The sequence below is a fragment of the Aptenodytes patagonicus genome, chromosome 10 (genome assembly GCF_965638725.1).
Source record: "Aptenodytes patagonicus chromosome 10, bAptPat1.pri.cur, whole genome shotgun sequence".
NCBI lineage: Eukaryota > Metazoa > Chordata > Aves > Sphenisciformes > Spheniscidae > Aptenodytes > Aptenodytes patagonicus.
Window position 1 is genome coordinate 16,670,352 of NC_134958.1, and position 22,063 is coordinate 16,692,414.

General features: G+C 34.8%; 1 protein-coding gene across 2 annotated transcripts in view; it reads left to right on the forward strand.

Moving 5' to 3' along the window:
• MINDY2 (MINDY lysine 48 deubiquitinase 2) overlaps nt 1-22,063 on the forward strand; it is a 38,768-nt gene that overhangs the window by 9,965 nt on the left and 6,740 nt on the right. Inside the window, exons 3-9 of one of the 2 annotated variants that reach the window (XM_076348285.1) lie at nt 2,216-2,280; nt 6,540-6,698; nt 7,608-7,710; nt 8,594-8,736; nt 14,304-14,372; nt 18,988-19,161; nt 20,453-20,626. In XM_076348285.1, the coding sequence (XP_076204400.1) occupies nt 2,216-2,280; nt 6,540-6,698; nt 7,608-7,710; nt 8,594-8,736; nt 14,304-14,372; nt 18,988-19,161; nt 20,453-20,626 (887 nt within the window). The remainder of the gene's footprint in view (nt 1-2,215; nt 2,281-6,539; nt 6,699-7,607; nt 7,711-8,593; nt 8,737-14,303; nt 14,373-18,987; nt 19,162-20,452; nt 20,627-22,063) is intronic. The other variant, XM_076348286.1, reaches the window with a different exon arrangement.

The window sequence follows — 22,063 nt, forward strand, 5'->3', positions numbered from 1 at the left end:
CAAAAGCATATCACTGAATCTTTCAGTGGAAGAAAAAAGTTAATTAGATAACTTTAAAAAAAAAGAAGTCTTAAGAAATCTTGCTGCCTGTGTCTAAAATGTCTTCTAATTGTATTGATAGAATAATACTGTCTGAAGTCACTGCATAATCACAGTTGGCTAAATGTGTGTATTCTTTCTTGAAGGCATATGTTAGCTTCTGGAATTATCTTATTAAATTAAATAACAAAATTACCTTCTCAAATTATTTAGGTTCCTATTCAGCCAAGAGGATTTAGCAGTTGCCAAATGGTTCTTCTGCAGCTTAAAATAAAAAAAAAAAGAAAAGCCCTTCAACCACTTTGAGTAATCTTAACTTAAAAGATTATAAATTAGGAAACCTGTAGTGATATTTTTCTTTGAGTAGAAACATATTTTTTAGGAATGGAGTAAGGGAATAAATACAAAAAGCATTGAAATAAAATCTGAAAAATTTGGGAGAGGCAGTTTATGGATGCTAGTCACTAAAAATGTTAGAAATCTTGAACCCCAGTGTGTTGATTAACTGATTAATTACCTTTGTGTTGCAGACACAGATGGAATACAAGCCTTTCAGAATTATTGGTGTATGAAAACATATGCCAAAATACTCATAGTATCAGTCAGGATAAGTGGTTGCCTTTTTAAATTGTGTTATGCAATTATATATCTTACTGTGAATGGTTTGACCTTTTTATATTTTTAAGTTGAGGCACAGAGGGAGGTAAATTTCTGGATAGTTAAGAGATTGGTATGATACCCCGGGAGATTATTAAATGCTGCTTTAGTAACAACATTGGCCATTTGAATTTTATTTCTTAATACGATCTTACTGTGGTTTTTATACTCATATTTTATATGAGTATAAAATATACAGCTTAGTACATACAGTAATATATACTTTATAATATAATATATACTATATAACTTCTATAATAAAATATACAGTATATAAACCTTAGACAGGTGTACTCTTCGCTGGGTAAAAAACTGACTGGAAGGCCAGGCCCAGAGAGTTGTGGTGAATGGAGTTACATCCAGTTGGTGGCCGGTCACGAGCGGTGTTCCCCAGGGCTCAGTTTTGGGGCTGGTCTTGTTCAATATCTTTACCAATGATCTGGATGAGGGGATCGAGTGCACCCTCAGTAAGTTTGCAGACAACACCAAGTTGGGCGGGAGTGTTGATCTGCTCGAGGCTAGGAAGGCTCTGCAGAGGGACCTGGACAGGCTGGATCGATGGGCCGAGGCCAACTGTATGAGATTCAACAAGGCCACGTGCCGGGTCCTGCACTTCGGCCACAACAACCCCATGCAGCGCTACAGGCTTGGGGAAGAGTGGCTGGAAAGCTGCCCGTCGGAAAAGGACCTGGGGGTGCTGGTCGACAGCCGGCTGAACATGAGCCGGCAGTGTGCCCAGGCGGCCAAGAAGGTCAATGGCATCCTGGCCTGTATCAGAAATAGTGTGGCCAGCAGCAGTAGGGAAGTGATCGTGCCCCTGTACTCGGCCCTGGTGAGGCCGCACCTCGACTACTGTGTTCAGTTTTGGGCCCCTCACTACAAGAAGGACGTTGAGGTGCTGGAGCGTGTCCAGAGAAGGGCAACGAAGCTGGTGAAGGGTCTGGAGAACAAGTCTTATGAGGAGCAGCTGAGGGAACTGGGGTTGTTTAGCCTGCAGAAAAGGAGGCTGAGGGGAGACCTTATCACTCTCTACAACTACCTGAAAGGAGGTTGTAGCGAGGTGGGTGTCAGTCTCTTTTCCCAAGTAACTAGCGATAGGACGAGAGGAAATGGCCTCAAGTTGCGCCAGGGGAGGTTTAGATTGGATGTAAGGAAAAATTTCTTCGCTGAAAGAGTGGTGAAACATTGGAACAGGCTGCCCAGGGAAGTGGTTGAGTCACCATCCCTGGAAGTATTTAAAAGACGTGTAAATGAGGCGCTTAGGGACATGGTTTAGTGGGCATGGTGGTGTTGGGTTGATGGTTGGACTCGATGATCTTAGAGGTCTTTTCCAACCTTAATGATTCTATGATTTTACTCCGTAATTATAATTCAGGTTATAAAACAATGCAGTCTCACTAATTTGATAGAAAACTTCAATGGTGGTATTTATGATCAGTCAGCTTCAGTCAGAAGTGTTCATAGAAATGTTGAAGCTTTGAGCGTGGAATAAACTTAACTTTATTTTCGCTTTTTTTAGGAGACTATATTCTTGATGCAAAACCTAAAGAGATATCTGAAATTCAGCGTCTAAATTATGAGCAGGTAAGGAGCTGCTCCTAAAATACAACTGCTTACGTCTGAAGGAACTAAAACTTTTTTTCTTACCTAAGGTTTATCATCTTGTTAAAAAACAGAAGCATACAAGCCATTGTTTGTAGTTAGTTTTTCCTTTTTTCCTAGGCTTCATGTAGAGTATTATTTGTAAATAATTCCTATTAGCGTAGAAAAACTCAGTATCTATTCACACAAGAAATTATTATTTTTGCCTACAATGAGTGAAATGAAAGAATTTTGGTTTTATTGAATTATAACACGGAAGTGCAGATGGAAGTATATAACAGGGTGGTTGCTCTTTGCAGTCTTCTATTATGCGTCCTTCAGTGTACTCTGTTCTGTGATCCCTGCTAGACTTTCTCTGAGGATAAGAACTGAGCAAGAACGAGATCTCTGTTCTTAAGTGGTGATGGACAGAAAGAGGTTGATTCCGTATTATGAAAGGCAATATTATTTGTACTGACCACTATTTTTGTCATCACAGAAGTCTTTCTATGTTAAAGATAATGCTGTTAGTTTAAAACAATATTGATGTAGTATATATTATCTTGGAGCAAATTTTTCAAGCTCTGTGGTCACAGCTGGTTTTTTGATTACTCATGGAAAAATGATTTGAATTTATTATACGTGTTAGGTTTCAAGCTAGTTCTATTTATTAGGTCGTCTTTTCTTGCTTTCATTCAGTGTTGAAAACCAAATTGAGTATCTTGGGATAGTTGAAATAAGACTGAATGTGGATTCTTTTAATAATAATCCAAAATATGACTTGTATCAAATTATATGAATTATTTTTGTAATAACAAAATCAGCTATATTTTTTCCACACAATTCTGTGCTGTAGAAGATTATAGCTATAATCAACTTACAGGAGGGTGATGAAAGCTATATACCTGGTTAAAGTACAACCTCTGTGGCTTTCTTGTGCTCAAATATATGGGTTTACTATGTAAATGTCACAAACCTGTTCCTTAAATATTTAACTGTACAATTTTAAAGAAACCTTCTGTTCTAGGAATGTTTTAAATGTACTTGTAGATGCATGAGTGATATTGCATGAGAGGGAAAAAGAAACTAATTAGGCAACTAAGTCTTAAAAATTATTACATTTCAGAAGCATTGGAACTAAGTCTTGGTGTTAATCATAATTTTGTGTTTATCTTGTCACGTAGTTAATATTCTTTGTCTAAAACAATGTGTTTTCTTCTTATATGAGAAATTCAAGTAAATTTTTTGGACAGCTGGATTTGTAATGCTTGATTTTAGTATAATTTCAACATAGTGACAAGATACTAATTTCAGCTGTGACTTTCTTTTTTACCATACTGAGGGATTTAATTAAATATTTGAATGAAAGTTGGATTAAAAAAAAAAAGCACAAGTTCTAATGCACAAACTTAAGAACAGGTTGCCCAGGTAGGTTGTGGAGCCTCCATCCTTGGAGATACTCAAAAGCTGTCTGGACATGGTCCTGGGCAACTGGCTCTAGGTGGCCCTGCTTGAGAAGGCGGGGGTGGACCAGATGGCTTCCAGAGGTTCCTTCCAAGCTCAACCGTTCTGTATGTTTATATCCTCGCTTATTTGCATTCATTTTTTTAGAAACTTGTCGCTTTGAAGGTTGTGGAAATAGCTAAAATAGAAATGATACTGTTCGAACTGTAGTGAGAAACTTGTTTTATAGACTGTTTGATGTATTCCTGCTTTGTTTACAAAGCAAACATTACAAAATAAATGCAACTAATGTCTGTAGATGCATGATCTGAATTTGTGGATGGCTAGTGCTGAATTGCTATAGACTTTCTTCCTGTTCATTTAGCAGACTAAGAGTACAGCAGTATTTCTTCCAAAACATCTCTGATAGGTTTTTATACTTGATATCTGGTCCCTACTAATGAAATGCACTTCTTAAGTAAGGTGGTTTGGTTTGCTATTATAATGATAAAAACTTTAAAAAAATTAAAAAGTCTGAGCCAGATCTTGGGAATTAATTGCAAATTTTCCTAAATTCTAAATCTTGTGACATAGCAAAATTGTCAAAAAGGATGAAGCAACATGTAGTAACGTAGTAGGAGCTGTTACCTTCCTGGTAATAGAAACTTTACACAGCAGTGCAGTTGAAGGGTTACAAGCCTTAAAACTCTCATTTATAGCAACCACTCTCAAGTGCAGATACTGGATAATGATCATGACTGTTTTACAGCTATGCTTTATTAAATAGTTTATAAGCTTTTCTGTGTAAGCTTCAACTCTTCTGAGAGCTTTCCAGGTTTAAATCTGCTTAGTAACAAGGAAGTATATCTGTTTATAAATTTAATTTAGGAATTTTCAGAAGTTGCATCTAAATTGAAATTACTCAAAGTAGGAACAAGCTTATTGTTCTACTGTCATTTTATTAAGAAAAAAAAGTACATTTAAACTTGCATACCAGTAAGAGGAGTAGCTTATTTCCTTCGGCTAAAATGCTGAGGTTGGTGAACATGAAATTTTTGTTATGTGCCTTAATGAAACCATGCTGTTGCATGTGTAAAGTGTTGTGCAAAGATCTGTAGGTGAGACTGTGTAAGCAGGCATATATATGTAAAACAATTTTTACATGCAAGTTTTGTTTTAGAATTCTGTTGCATGCTGAGAGATGTCTAAAACTTCTTCCAAGATCTAGGTAACGTTCATCTTCCCAACAGATGCAAAACTGTGCTTAGAATTGAATCATGAAGTATTGAATGATGTAGCTACTTCACTTAGCATGTTTACTTAGTGAGTGTTGTATGTTTTAACTGATACATTCTTCACAATATCAAGTTACAAGATGCATAGACTAATTTCTTAAACTGACTTCTTAAAAATAGTAAGGTCTACCTTGCGTTCTAATACACAGGCTTGTGTTGGCATTCTGCTCTATTAATGTGTGCACTAATGTGCTGCAGAAGTGAATGCTCAAGTTAGTATATTGGTTATGTTATTGTTTAATGGATCCAGTTATTTGTAATTTTCCTGCATTTCAGCAAGTTGCTTTTAATTTGATGAAATAACTCATCACTATGTACCCCACTTATGCCTTGTTGGCCTACCTAGCTCTTTAATAGCTTTCTCATTATTCATCCTTTAGTCAGTCATCCTTATTCTCAGTTTTTTGTCTTCCCTTATTGATTCCATTAATTGTTGTTCTTGCCATTAACTGTCTTACAATTAAAAGAAGACAACACAGAGGCAACTGTCTCTAACAGTCAGTGGTTTTAGTCTGTGAATCTTTTTTGTCTCCCACCTCCTTTCCAATCTGTATTTCTGTTTTTTTGTCATGCTTTTTTCCCCATTGTTGCAATCGTGAATTCCTCTTAAGCAAGAGAATATTGCAAAACTAAGCAAAAAACAAAACAAAACAAACCCAAAACCAACAAAACCCCAACCAAACAAAAAAGCGCCTCAGTTTCCCTGAATCTTTTGCAAATACTTTCTGATTATACTCTTTGTGGACTCTTCTCACTTGGTGGAAAATTCTTTTTCCTGCATGTCAGGAAACTTATTTGTTGGTTCAAGAGACCTGTCTCACAAAGCACTTCTTCTTTGGCTCATCTTTGCTTTGTGTGATTGGATCTTCATAACTTGATAATTCCCCTTAGGATTCCATTGGGATCACTACTATAATAAGTGCTACTTTCATGACCTGTTTCCACAGTAGAATCTACAGGCCATTTAAAGGTATGCCCAAAATAAGAGAGCAAAACTTTCTTTATGAAACAAAAAAAAAAGATACTTCATTGTTGTTCACTTTAAGTACTGAACCCCCAAATTAGAATTGGCAAGTAGAACTGTGTAGATCTGTTTGTTTTGTTCATTCGTTATGTGGTGGCAAGTACTTCAGCCTGACTCGTAAGGCAGGAATTAAAAGAGGAGAAGAAACCTCAAGAGAGTCCCTTAGAGATTCCCTTGTAATCCAATTCTTCTTGCAAGCGTCTGAGAAATAGAGCTAAAAGAAAGAGGAGCTGCCTAAAAGCAGCTTATGAGTGTAGAAGAAGAAACAGACAATTACAGCTGATCGGAGGGAGAGTTCTTACTTTGCAGATCTCTTCTGGCACAATGAGAATGAATAATGTGAATATGCATTGAAACAGTTGTTTAGCTAATTTCCCCTTTTGTAAATTTTTTTTTAAATGTTGAATTGATGAGTACTAAATAATGAAGGGTTACAAGAGTAACCACCAAGTGTACAAAGCTCTGTTTGGTCATCTGTTTTTTTTTCTGTCTGCTGTCAGAATATGAGTGATGCAATGGCGATTCTACATAAGTTACAGACGGGTCTGGATGTCAATGTGAAGTTTACAGGTGTACGAGTATTTGAATACACACCTGAATGCATAGTGTTTGATCTTCTTGATATCCCCTTGTACCATGGATGGTTAGTGGACCCTCAGGTAACTTATTTTTTCAATAATTCAAACAGAATATAAGTTATTCTGAATTTTATTGGGGGGAGGGGAGCTGTTTCAGAATTTTAACTGGAGTCAATAATAATGATTATGGTAATGGATTTTTTAAAATCTAGTCAGAAAAATTGCATTCTCTTCAGAGAGGAGTGAATACAGACTGTACATGTTTTTTAGTGTGGTAACTTTGTAGACACTAGGTCTATAGTCAAGCTAACTTTGAAAACCTTCTATGCTGAATTCATGACCGTGTAAATGAGAATTGTTGTTCTGAGGGAGATAGGAAGTTGCCAGATATGGTGTCTCAGTTAACTGTTTTTGAAAGCTTGTTAGACAACACTTGGAAGGAATGCAAGGTTACCTTCCTCCTTTCTTTAATTCTGATTTACTAGTCACTGCTTTTGAGAACTGAGGATGTTAGAACCAACTGGAGAGAACTGCATCTTTAACAAACGTGATTTATTTTTAATGATATTATTTAGATAAACAGTAAACTGGTACTGTTTACTTAGGGGGAAACTGCTGAGTTTGGCTGGAATAATCTGCCTCAGATTTTTCTTTTTCGTGCCTTGTTCATGAAAGTTGCTGTTTTCTTACTGTCTTGGACTTCCCCCCCCGCCCAACTGAGCCAACTGATGCCCCATTCTCTCCTCCCTCCATTTTAGCAACAGCTTTTGATGTTAAGTGTTAACTTAAGGATTTAAAATGGGATCTGAGACCACAAAATGTGTAACAGTCTGGGCTAAAACTTTTTGGCCTAGTATTTTTAGGTGAATAATGTACTCTCTTTGTTGAAACTCTTCTTATTTTATTATGAATAATTGCCATAGGCTTACAGTTGTGTTCTGTTCTTCACAAAGGTTAACTTCTTTGTTTTGTATGCTGTTCCTGCTCCAGGTTGCTGACATAGTAAAAGCAGTTGGTAACTGCAGTTACAATCAGCTAGTGGAGAAGATAATTTCTTGTAAACAGTCGGACAATAGTGAACTGGTTAGTGAAGGTGGGTAACTTTTTTCTAAGCTTTATCAAAGTATCTACCCTATCAAATCTTAGTTACATATTTTGTATGTGGGTCTTGGTATATAGAGATACAAGTGTGAAGAGCTTGCATTCTGTCTGCTGAACTTCTTTCCCTGGGCAGGCAGACAGCACTGTGCTTGTCACTTCTCTGATGCAATTTCCAAACCAAGGATCAGCCTCATTCTCTTGATCTATTAAATATACTTTTTAAAAAGCTGGAGAAAACTTCCTTTTCTGAAAAGGTATTATGGGCAGATTTCAGATTTCAACTTGGATATATATTGTCTCCTATAATTATCATAGAATCATAGAATAAAATCATAGACTAGTTTGGGTTGGAAGGGACCTCTAAAAGTCATCTAGTCCAACCCTGCTGCCATGGGCAGGGACATCTTCAATTAAATCAGGTTGCTCAGAGCCCCGTCCAACCTGACCTTGAACGTTTCCAGGGGTGGGGCATCCACCACCTCTCTGGGCAACCTGTGCCAGTGTTTCACCACCCTCAGTGTCAAAAATGTCTTCCTTATATCTAGAACATATATATATGTGTATATGTTCTAGATATAGATATATACACTATATATGTATTAGAACATGAATTATATACTACATGATGACAAAGAAAAAATCAGTAATATTAGAAGCGGATATAGCAATTCTGAACATGAGAGTATTATCTACAATGTTGAGATTTTAGAACTTTCAGCTCATTTTCCCCTCTCTGAATGTTTTCCCTTAGATTTGTGGTAATAAGGGGGCCTCTTAGTAGGGAGGAGATAGGAGAAATATTACCATTATAACCAGGTTTTATATATTAGGAAGTATGTAATATACACACGTAACAGTACGTATTGCTTTTGTAGGATTTGTAGCTGAGCAATTTCTAAATAACACAGCTACACAGTTGACATACCATGGACTCTGTGAGTTGACTTCAGCTGTCCAGGAGGGAGAGCTTTGTGTGTTCTTCAGGAACAACCATTTTAGCACCATGACCAAATACAAGGTATATTCAACATTTTTGTCTTTACTGTTGTGGTTTGCGTTCTCATTTCAAAGCAAATCTTGGTTTTCAACTGTCTTGAAAGAGAAATAAATTCCAGTTTGTTGTTATATGTAAGTATGGCTTATGGTGAATGTAAGGTCTGTGGCAAATGTTACTTGTGAATTATTGATTACAGTGTTTTAGATACCAAGATCCATTATCACTTTAAATCTTGTAGCTCTTCCCTTTATGTTCAGTTTGCTCCCTGTGTGGTTATGTATAATGACATACATTTCTTACATGGCTTAAATTTACTTGCAGTTTGTGATTGGCAATGATAAGGTTAATGAATTTATTTAATTTCTTGTTTCTGAGGATATAAAACTTTGCTTTACATTTGGGCCAGTAGATGAGTAGCTCCATCATGGTGTTCAAAGTACCAAACATCTGGAGAAGTTGAGATGAGCTACAATATTGGTTCCCTTTGTTAGGGAGGAGATTATTTTTTTGAATCTGAAACTGGGGAAGCAAAATGGTGAGAACTGTGAAAGGAGTATTCCAGGATACGAAAAGCAAGTGACAACTGGTTAATGCTTCTGGGACTCCTTACTGCGTGGAATGGAGAATCTGGCTTGGCACATTTACAATCTCTTTTGGAGCATCTTTGTTCTAACACAACTTTGCCTTTACTAAAACAATAGTGTATTTTTACGTATCTGACTTGGGTAGAAAGGGGCACGGTCAAACTGTCTCCTAAGATTTAATTGTTCCCTTCTCTTCAGTGATAAAAGTGAATATTTTGAAGTAAACATTTCATTGGCTTGCAATGCCAAATCGTACTTAGAGTTAGACATTTCTCTCAAACATATGTATGAGTTTTTACCTTTGTATAGAACTCTTGAAATTATATTTTGGTTATCTGTTATTAAATAAGACTTTAATTTCATGTACACTTGCATTTATGAATAATGGTAATAAATGCAAAAAAAGAGGGTGTGTAGCATACAAAAACATTAAGGAAGACACTGTTTTCACCATCTATTATTTGGTAATGTCATATACCTCATGTAAATGATACTAACTTTTCCATTTGGCAGTATTAGTCCTTTTTCTTCCCTGTCTGTTAATCTTGACTGTGAATGCTTATCTTTGGCATTTTGAATAACTACTCATAAGCTGAGCTAAAGCTCTGAATAGTCCTGATAAATAATGATTAACTCTATAAACAGGTAACACATTTGGTTTTCTAATAGCTTCTTAGAGCACATCTAAGATTTGTTTTAAATCTATGTACAATTATATTCTCTTAAAGCAGTAGGACAGTTAAAAGTATCTTTCTCTTCCCTTCCTCTGTTAAAAAAAAAAAAGCTATGGAATATGTCTGTTTATGGCCAAAACTATAATTGTTGTATTTCCTGATGAAGCTCATTTATGTCACAATTTTAAGAGGTATAGTTTTGCTTCTCTCCATTTTTCTAAATTTAGCTCTTGCAATAGTTGGTAGTAGAGTGTCATGCAAGCCCGTACATTGGTTTATGGTTGCTTTCATTACGGGGAAAAAAATCCAACCTCAAAACAATTTGGTTTTAAAAAGAAAATACTAAGTAGAAGTACAGATGTACTTTCTGTGTACAAATGGTACCTAGAGATACAAGGAAGCCTTTTTTACTTCGTTTAAAGGATATTCCAGATAAAATAATTAAATCCTCCTGGAAATAATTCATTTTTGTGCTATAATTAAAACTTTAAAAATATAAAATATTATTTGTATTAAATACAGTCAATGAGTATCACTTTGACCTTGTGAATTATAAATACAGAATTTTGTTCATAGAATGTAGACTGTTTGTCATTTTCTGCAGCTCAGTATTTAGATCAAAGACCAAAACCTGGTGTGTGTTTGTCAGTGCTTTATCAGCTCCATACTTGTAAACATACACTTCTCAGTTGAGATCCTTTTTCCTTAAAGAAATAAAACGCAGCACTTCAATGAGTTAAATATCCTTAACCAATATTAATAATACAGAACAGGTTAAGGCAGTGAGTAAAAATCTGTGTCTGAATTGTAACTGTGAGAACAAAACCCAAGTCCTAAGAAATATTGAATTAAAATATTTGAACAGTAGTATTATTTGTTCGTTGTGTATTTAAGCTTTACTCCTTCTAAGTAACTACGGTTTTAATCTTGTGTTTTTTGAGAAGTCTTAGACTTCTGAAATGTTAAGTTTTGGAATATGGTCCATTACTCTTGTGTTTCATAGTCATTATGGTGACCTCACTTGCAGCTAGTATTCAATTTCCATGTTATCTACAGGCTTTTAGTTCCTGGGGTTGTCACTTTTAACAGTGTTGTTCATTTTGCCTTGGCTTTCTGGTGAGTAGTACATTACAGAATTTGAGATATCAAGAAACTCTTTTAATAAAGACAGAAATTCTTTATTAATTTATTTTTAAAAGTCAGCAGTAACCTTTCTGTCTGTTTCTAAGCTACCTAGCTATTTGCAATAGCTATATGACTAGGTATTCTTTCATATCAAGGAAGTCAGAAATAGACTGGACTTGGGCCTTTTAGCCAAGATCAGCTATGCAAAATTCTTTGGACCTTCCAGGATACTCATATGAGTGCCAAATGCATTGTTGTCACAGAGTTGAGATTTTTCAACTGCTTTACTCTTTCTTTTTACTAGGTTTAATGCTAACTCTGCAGACTTTTAATGGAGTTTCTTTTACTTCACGGTTTGAGCAGTAGTCCGCAGTAGCTGGATTATGGAGAAAAGTCCATCAATTAGGAGAACTGAAAGCACAACATATGTTAGAGAAAATGAAGGTGTAGAACTTTTAGGGGAAGAACTATGCAATTTGCTTCTCTTTCTTTAATATTGCCCTTCCTTCTTCCCCCTCCAAACCAATATATCGAAACACACAAACAAAAGTTTGTTTGGGGAAAAAAAAGTTATGAAGCTAAACATTCCCTTTATGAAAAAAAGGGAATATACCTATAATAAGTTATATATGTATAATAAAACTTGTGTATTTTTAGAAACATTTACACTTTGAATAATTTGCAAGAATTTATCATGAAAATCCCTTAGGTACATTAGGCTGTTTAAGTATTATTCTAATGAAGCTAATACTTAAACTTTTATTTGGAAGCTTTCACGTACAGCTGATACAATGACTTGTACACTGGGGATATTTCTTAAGTTCAGTGGGGTTTTTTGAGGCCGATATTTTAGCAAAAGGACTGGGATTTCAATATGTTGTATTTCAAAGAAAGTAGAAGTTAGGTTGATCTTAACTGCACTTACTGGAGGAAAGAAAAAAAAAAAACAGATCGCTAAGCTTTTTTAAAGGAAATGCAGAAATTTTTTCCAAGTTCTCTTATGCTTATCTTTTCTAGAATCGGCTTTAGAATTGAGGAGCAGGTGTGAGTAATTAAAGAAAAAGAAATACTTGGTGATACTGAAATAAATCAAAGAGCAGAATTCCTAAATTTGAGACATTTTAAAGTTCAACATACGAGTTTTTCTAATAAAACAGATTAACCTAAATAGCCTTAATTCTGCTCTATATTGGTGCCACATAACAATCATATGATTGTGATTGAGCCATTTTTAATGTTTGTGGTGCTTGGTTGAACAGATTTATTTTTTTAAGTTGTATTAGAGTTCTTTCCACATCCCATCTGGTGAGCTTGTTTTAGAGATAATTGATATTTTCTGTTTTGAAATACATTATATATGCATTTACCTGTCATTCCTTAATAAGGGATAATCTTGTGGATATATTAGAGCAGAAATGGGAGAGGTGGAGACTGGTAACATTCTTGGTGCATATAATTTGAACTTCCTGGGTTTTAAGTCTTTATTACAAAGAGTTTGCAGTATTTATTATTTGACACACAATCTCAATTTAAAAACAGATTTACTAACACTGACAACACTTTACTCAATTATACTGAGTTTAGAGTGGCTTTCCGCTGCCAGATCAAAGGATCTTTACCTTGGTTTTGGATTGCTTATTTTAGAGGGCTGTTTTACTGAAATTGAGAGTTATGTGAAAGTGAATAAACAGCGCAGTATTCTGAATTCCTATATCTTTGCTTTGAAAATTTTTTCATAGGCTGCTGTTACAAGATGTTGCATAGTGGCAAGAACTCCTTGGAAACATTGAGCATACTAGTACCCAACTAGTATGATTGTTAGGCTGGTTAAATCTACTTACGCTTCCTTTGTGTCCAGCGTCTCTATTGACTCCAAGATATTTTTTTATCTTTTTTTGCATAGATAGTAAAGGAATTTGTAAGGAAGGGGACTGGAGTGACTCCTCAGAAACCTGGCTTTCTTTTTAATATTATTTTTTAATTGTTACTAAATTTAACAATAATAAAACGGGGTTTTTTTACTCTTAAGTGCTTCTTGCAAGATCAGAAATAGAATTGTTATGAACATACAGCAACATTATGAATACCTTGTGTAGATTAGGGAGGTATCAGTGCTATTATATACTGTAAGCTGAAGCTTATTAACAGTCTCTGCTAGCAGATACTTAAAAGGCATTTCTACACTAGTTATGGGGATGAAGATAATGCTTTGGGCTGGACAATAATAGGTGAGAAGTTGTATCAGAACACTTAAAAATATTTATTATTCAAAAAAGAGTATTTGACTTATGAAGAGAAAAAGCGAAAGGGGGAAAACTGTTTTTAGTTACTGTCACTGTATTTGAAAATATTAGCTACTGTTTTGAAATATTGCAGTTCAGTTTAATATATGGACTGAATATATTAACCTTTTAAAAGGTTAATCTTCAGGCAGGTGAATATTGTGCCATTTTTACATATCTTCCAAATTCCTGACTCTGGGAATAAGAGTTAAATGGAAAGGGCTCATTCAATAATAATTTTTCTGTTTTAGATACAGCATTCACTTTAAAATCGTGGAAGTTGAGGAGTAAAGTAACAATAGTAGAAAAGTGGTGGCAGTGAGTTTTTTCAGAAATTACTATGAAAAGTTTTGAAGTACTCTTCCTCTAAAGACTTTAGTGTTTTTTTTTAAAAGCTGTTGAGTTGATATCACAATGTAATTGTGAAGATTCACAGATTGCATTTCAGAATAGACCATCAGTTCAATTATAATTTTACTTAGTTTATATTATTTAGTATAGTCTTGAATAATTAATATTTTACTATTCCTCTTCTGAAAATTGTATGAAATTTGCATAATACAATATGTTGTCATTTCTGATTTGAAAAAAAATTCAGTATTAGGATCATGTTTATGTTTATAGAAAAATTATGTAACATTTTAAATTTCATTATTGCATATGAAACAAAAGCAAATATGGCAATTCTGTAATATATTAGACATCTGTCGAAGTATGGTGAGTGTCAGTCAATAATGGCAGTTCAGTTATCAGATTCTTAATCTCTTTCACTGTTACTTGTCCATTTGCCCGAGTACTCATTTATTCTACTTCCTGTCCCTTTAATTGCATATTAATAGTCTTGGCTCATGTGACTATACAGTAATCATTTTCAGCAGTTAAAGATGTGATTTTTTTTTTTGCCTTTGCTTTTCATTACACAGATAATAAATACATCAAATGATAATTCCCTAGATCAAGGAAAACACGACTGTAAAGAGGGGATCAGTTTGGTAAGAATATCTTAGTTCAGTTGGAATGTTTTTCCCACTGACGTGACTGTAATACAACCTATTTTCTTTACTGAAAAGTAACAAGACACCTGTTTGGATTTTTAAGTATGTGTGTTGCAATTATGTTTTTCTAGTTTATAAATGTTGGGTTTTGGTTTCAGAACTCAACACAGTTTTACTCAAACACAAAATATATTTCATAGCAATAATTGCACTTTTTCCTTGGGCGTTTAAGATGATGTCCAAGTTTGGCATAGTAGAGGCAATGTATATAACTTCTTAAAAACATGTTTAATTTTTTTCCATTTCTTAGTAAACGTACAGTTTTTATTCTGAGGGTTACTCTGTTGAATCAAATTGTCTACACTTTAAAAAAAAAGTTAATTTTCTCTAACAGTTAAAACATTCAGATAGATTAGACTAATCTCAAAGTAATAGCACTCATTCACTTCAACATAAAACACCTTCATGAAAACCAAGGGGTCTGATCCAGAAGTCCAAGAGAACATTTACATAGACTTTAAAGGATAAGGCTTAAAATGTTTGTCTTTACTGTATGAAGATATTGGACGGGTGTTTGGTTTTCCATTTCAGTTTTCTAAACTGCTGGAAACTTGGTAACTGGCATCAGAACAAATAGTTTAAAAGCATTAATTCTAATTACTTAATCTGGTCATTAAATTAACCCAGGAAAGGAGGTCTTGTAACCAGTAACATCACCTGCAGCCTACATCTGTTTGCATTTCAGAGAGGTTTTTTTTGTGCAAACTGGAAGACTGAGCTCATTCTTCAGGAGAACAATCTTGCTTTTATCCTTAGCTTTATTTCAAGCTTTGTATGTGTGAAGCTATAAAATGTGGGCATTGGTCTACAATATCTAGATATTAATTTTTAGGATAAATAATTGTTAATAACTTTATTGTAGGCACAGTTTACCTTTACACTTATGTACTTGAGACTTTCTTTTATTGTTTTATTCCCTGTTGACAACAGTTATTAGTAGACGTTACTGCTGTATATTATGTGCTAGTATTTTTGGGGGCAGTGTTAACCCATGAGACTGTGTAGTAAATGTAAAACCTCACATTTAAAAATAAACCTTAAAGATAAGCTGGTAATACTTTAGAAATGGCCAGTTCAGATTTTATGACGGTAGAAACTTGTTTATTTTGTAAAGTATGATATTGTTCTTGGCAATGTGTACTTGAAAAGCATTGTACATAAATGTATCTATGTACATTTGTTAGCTGAATTGCATGGCCTTAGTGTGCTGATCATCCTGTTTTAGCTTTAACCCCGACTAGAAAGCAAATGCAGAATCAGGACCATGATCTATTAAGTAGAAAACACATTCTGGTTTTTACCTTTTTTTTTTTTTTTTTTTTTTAAAAAAAGGCTCCTTCCTTATTTTTTAGTTCAGTGTAAATAAATATTTCTACACTTAGTCATTATTACTGATTCTGTCACTGACCTCCCTCTTTCCCTTTTCGTCCTTGTGTGTGGCACTGAGTGGAGCTGAAGTGCAGAAACTTTATTTGGTAGGCTACAAATGTGGTGTAAAACTACTGTCAGGAGTCAGAAATCCCAGTGTTACATTGGTTGCCATATCACTATCACTTAGCAGCTAGACTGATCTCATGATCTGGTAAGTGCTGGAGACTGGTGGCTGGTTTCTGACACCAGGCATGTCGTTATTTAGTGCAGCTCAAATTTAGAGGCAGCGTGAAGGTCATATGATAAAAAGATTATCTCATATCATAAAATCCCCTCAGTGGAATTTGGCTGTGCAAGTGAAGTTGGCCTAAGACTGGGAAGAGAACATGCATGGCATTAAAACAGTGCCTATAAAACCAGTCTGTAGATACGGCTTCTATTTGCTTGTTGCAAGTAGAAGGAACAAAATCACTGAAGTTCTAGGAAGACTGATACTCTGTAGAGATTAGTAGCTACATTACATCTAATACAAAAAGAGCTGACTCCTCTTATTTTGTATATGAAACTGAAAGTTATCCAATTATTACCAAAAGTTACATGAATATTAGCAATGTTATGAGGGTCCTTGGGAATCTGTTTGGTTTTTTTAGAAGTTCCATTAAATTAGACTAATACAAAGTAGAGATCAGATAACTTGATTAAAAACAAAAAGGGGAAAGATGACTTTGGATCTCTGATCTGTGCTTTCCCATTGTTCTTTCATACCAATAAAGTGAAAAGGAACTCTGTCTCTTCACAAGTACTAGGGAGCCTGTGTGTGTTGGTTTGCTAGGTTTTGTTAAAGTGAAGCAGCATGTTTCTAAACCATGCAATTGGTATTGGAATTGGAATAGTATTGTTTAGGTAATGTGGTGATATGTAAGGCAGTTTATTGCCTTTCATCAGGGAGCTGTACTAAAATTATTTTTTTTTTTTTCTTATTTACTCTAAGATGACATTTTTAAAATCAGTGTTAGGTATAGTTCAACTGAGGAAGTCTTAAAAACAGAAAGTAAGAACATGAATTTTATTTAAGATTGAAACAATTCTCTATTTCAAACAAGTGTTAGCTTTAAAATATTTTTGAATGACAAATACTAGAATCTAATTCCATAAAGGTAATGATATACTTTAATATTTGTGTGTGAAAAGTTCAGCTTATAATAGTTGGGAGATTATGAAAGCATTAACGTTTTCCTATTTCAGTATTATTAAGCTACACCGTTTGAGCTGTTTAAAAAGTAATTCAAAATGTATAGCATAATAGAGGAAAACTTGACACCCCCCCTTTTTTATTTTTAGGTATGTTTGAATCAATGTACTGATCAGAATAAAATTTAAAAGGTTGAAATACACTTACCTTAAAGATTCTGTGATTTTTTTTAATATATTTTTTTTACATTTTTTGAAAGAATTCTTTGTATAAGAAGATGCTGTGAAATACATATTCTGTGCAAATTGGAAATGTTGTGAAATTATTTCCTTTTATTTTCTTTGGGTGATTTTTAAGCATCAGAAGTAGCATTCAGTTTTTAGGCAGGTTTCCGAGGGAAAGATGATTCCTTAGATCATGTTAATGTGATCAGACTTGTTGCTGACAATTGTATTTATGTTTGTAAGCCCACCTGTGCTGGGGTAACTGCTATTCCAAAGCTTGAACACGTAGTAGTGTCCTTTGTGGGGTTTTTATCTGTTCTGTTTGGCCTTTTGTCTAAGTGCATCTTGTGGTATTAGGTAATACTAGAACAATTGCTCCGTGTGAATCTTCAAATAATGTTTTTGTTAACGCTGTATGACCTACCAGCTGCAGAAGGGATGGCTGTAAACTTAATAGGATTGAAGAGATCTGGTTTTAATTTCAGCATCTCTTACAGGCAGTCTTTTAATGACTTGAGAGAGATCAGTGAGCTAGTTCTGTACTTGTTGAATAGGGGCGATGTTTTCATTTTTTGCCTGTTCAGCCTATGAAATCACTAGAACAGGAACTGCCTCTTGTGTTTTGGTAAATCTTTAGCACGGTGATCTTTGAGAACCCTTTGTGTGCTGCTGTAATACAAATAGCAAAGTTTTGTGGATGTCACAATAAACTGCTTTGATTTTTACAGCTAAAACACTGCAACAAGTCTTACACTGAATATCTTGAGCGGGTACATTCAGTAATATTAATGGAAGCTTCAGTCTTAATGCGCTGTATGGTCAGTAATAACAGTCTTGCTTTGGAGTATAGTTCTAAAAACATTATAAAAAGGGTAGGATAAGATTAAAATCTAATTTAAATTGAAATTTAAACAGGATTTTTGTGCTGCTTTGCTGTCCCTCAAACATGCAGCACCATCTCCTTTTACTTGAGACCCGCTTTCATAATTTCCCTTTGACTTCAGCTCTTCTCCCATTCCTTCAACCTAAGCTTGCATTTCATCTTTCCTGTACCTTGGCTTCTGGACTTGTTGGTATTGTCTCTTTCACTCCTAGACCAGCCCATTTTATAATTTCAGAGTTTGAAATCGAGAAATTTGGCCTTCTGGAACTGTAAAAAGGCTAAAATTCAACAAAAGCAGTTACTGGTGACAAGTGATAGCAAGAATCTTAAATTTAGTTTTTTCAATTGAAATAAATCTCAAATTCTATCAAAACCCATTATAAAACATGAAGTCTGAGATGCGGTCATTTTGAGGTAATGCCTCTTGGATTATTTGGAAAGGTCACCTTTGTCTCCAGATCTTGCCTTTGGAATTTAATGTGATTTGTCCTGGGATTTAAAATTTACATTGCCAGTCTGGAGGTACACTTCTTGGGTGTGTTTCCAAGGAGTTATCAAGGTATATATTCATGTTTTATATTAATTTTTAGTCAATACAAACTTTCATTAATAATGAAAAATTACAAGATGGGATACAGAAATTAAGTGTGGCTGTTAATTTGTAATGAATACTAATGAATACTAGTATCTGGTGTTTTATACTAGTATCTGGTGTTTTAATGCTGTATACTGATTCATTTAAATTTTAAACTTGCTAAAAAATCTAAATGAATGTTTTACTGGAATGCAACAGTTGTATTAGCTGATGATTTCTGCTAATTATATCAGATTGTAAAAAATAATTTTTTTAGTTTTACAGGTTTTCTTTATTCTTCTGCATAGGGTCAGCTTTACCTGCTGGTGACAGACCAGGGCTTTCTTACAGAAGAGAAAGTTGTTTGGGAAAGCTTACACAATGTGGATGGTGATGGAAATTTCTGTGATTCTGAATTCCACCTACGGCCTCCATCAGACCCTGAAACTGTCTACAGAGGGCAGCAGGATCAAATAGATCAAGTACTGGCTTTCTGCCTTTCTATTGTATTTTTCTGTTTGCTTGTCAATATATATCAATTACTACTTATTTTTAGTCATATATATGTATACTTACATGGATGTGTATGTATGTGTACTCCTGCATATATAGGACTATAAAAAACAATTCTTTAGATACTTAGGTTGGGGATCTCAAAAGTGCTACTTTGAAGTATTAGCATGACTTCAAGGGAGGAAGAGTAAGACCAGCCGTGAATAGATTGGAAAATCCAATTTTAGTCTCTCAGAATCCACTTCTGCAGAGAACTTATTCAGGTATAATGTCACATCTGCCTTGCATATGGAAACAGAAACAGCACTGTGAAACTTCTCCCCCTGTAACAAATTCATTTCAGCTCATTAATATTGTCATAACTGAATTTTGTTTTCTGATGCCCACTTTGCTGAATGTAGGACAAAAGCCATAGCAGATTGTGCGTGGTGGTGGTGATTTGTCATTCTTAACTATATATAATAGTTTCCAGGAGTCATGTCTGAGACAGGACTTGTACCAGTTAATGCATAAGCACGTAGCAAGACCAGGCTCCTTGGAAATCTTACATTCTGGACAAGCAAAATAAATTTATCTTTATAATAATCACCATTAATGTTTTTTAAATACTGGGGAAAAAAATGAATAAGCAGATGCTTTTTAATAAATTCAAGCACTGTATCTCTCTCTTGTAGAATAAAGAATGTGGCAGAGATAACAGGGCTAGTTATATCTTGAGTTACTGTCTGTTTGGATATATCCAAAACTACCTTTTGATTATTTTCTCATCTGTTTAGGAGTTAGTGTTCCTTATTGATGTACTCTCAACACTGTTCAGTAGAGTGGGGACAGATACTCTATCAAGCATAAATCAGAATTTTAATTAGAAATAGCAAATTACAAAGAGACAGCTTCAAAACCTTTACTTCTACCTAGAACTGGTATGAGCTGACACCGGCTTTCTTTTGTTGCTGTCCAGGTAATGGAATTTAAACCTGAAAGCTTTTTTTTTTTTTTGTAAATTAGCTTTTGTGTTTTGTATGTTGTGACATAGGCACTGTGACAGGAGAAATGTGAAGTAGCTGTTTTCAGCCTTTCTGCAGTTCAGGTTATGAACAGGTTCTGAAACAAATTCCTGTTTTCCATGAGGGAAATGTATTTGAATATGAGGCTGGGGGAAGAGGGATGGTACTGTGTAGCTGCACATGCTGAAAAATTCACTTGATATGACTTGGCTCTTTTCTATGTGAAAGAGCATTAATAAACAAGTTTACTGTTTAGGATTATCTGATGGCATTGTCTCTACAACAAGAGCAGCAAAATCAAGAGATTAACTGGGAACAGATCCCAGAAGGAATCAGTGATCTAGAGCTAGCAAAGAAGCTCCAGGAGGAGGAGGACAGGAGAGCTTCTCAGTACTATCAGGAACAAGAACAAGCAGCTGCTCAGGTCCAGGTAAGAAAGCATTATTACGGAATATGATCATGAGTTTTAGAGAGTATTAACTTAATAGTTACATAGACACATCTACATTTGTAAATGTTTCAGACTGATAAGACTGCCATTTACATTCTAGACAGCAAGTGACAAGATGAATATAGGAATCTTAAGAAATACACTGTAATTGTTGGAGTATGCATGCAGATATGGCAGTTGCTGCCACTTAAATACTTTGAAGCAGGCCTAACCTTCTAAATTAGGGTTTCATTTGTATTATTTAAGTTGGAATGATGGGATGAGTTAACAAGTAATGTTACAAAGATTGTATTAGCTAATATTTTACGTTACTTGCAAACTAGCGTTCAGTTAAGAGCTTTTTTGATAGTAGTCGAAATTTTGTCTTTATTTTGTCTTGCAGAAGTTTGTTGCTTTACATTTTTAGGTGTTTCAGTCTATGATATAATGTGAATCTATTCAGTCCTGTTTCAAATTAGGAAATCAACAGTTTCTCCCAGTACACCTTTCTGTCCCCTCCCCATCCCCATAAGCAGTTGCATTCAAAATGCTTGGAAAATGTGATTCATGCACATGTATATACAAAATTGCAATGTAACTGAATCTTGTGTGCAAGAGGCAATATTTACATTGGTGTTCTGGATTCAGGGAGTTCTTAACTACTGAAGACTTTTAAAACTGCCTTTATTTACAAATATGTAAAAAATAATCTGTATCAAGGCTGAATCTTTGATGGCCTGAAGCAATTCAGAACCATTAACTGATGTGCTTGTTAAGCATGAAACAAGAATTTTGACAATTAAAAGTTGTGCTATTTCCACTGCTTATTGCTTTAATAGAATCATCAGTAGCTACTTCTAAGACAAAGATTCACTATTGCTGGCTGCAGAAAAGTAGAAAGAACTGAAGAACGTGCTGAACAGGACTTAACAGCATGCTCATTTGCAGCTATGAATGGATAACAGCTGGAATAGATGATGAATTAACAAAACTTATGTTGCCTTTGTATACCAACCCCCTTGACAAGTTCTTAACTAGTTTCTAGTCACAAAAAGCTGCTGCTTTGCCATATCTAGCTGTCAAAACCAACACTTTCACTCTGCAACTTCTGAAATGTGGATTATATTCTTATGAAAGAAACTAGGCAAAAATTACAGTACAGTAATACAGAAGTGCCAGAAAATGCTTGAAGCCAAATTTTATTATTGAAATGACTGATCTGAATATGTGGACACAATAGAAGGGACACACAGGACTTGACATATTTTCAGCTGACTTAGTTTTTTAGAAATAAGAAGTTTTGTGGCAATTCTGGAGTATTTATACAGCGAGACCCTACCTGAATTCTGCTGTTTGCATAATAGTTAAACTTCTGTTTGTGAACTTGAACATAAGAGTAATACTTCAGACTGCATCTACAATAATCTTTGTTTTATT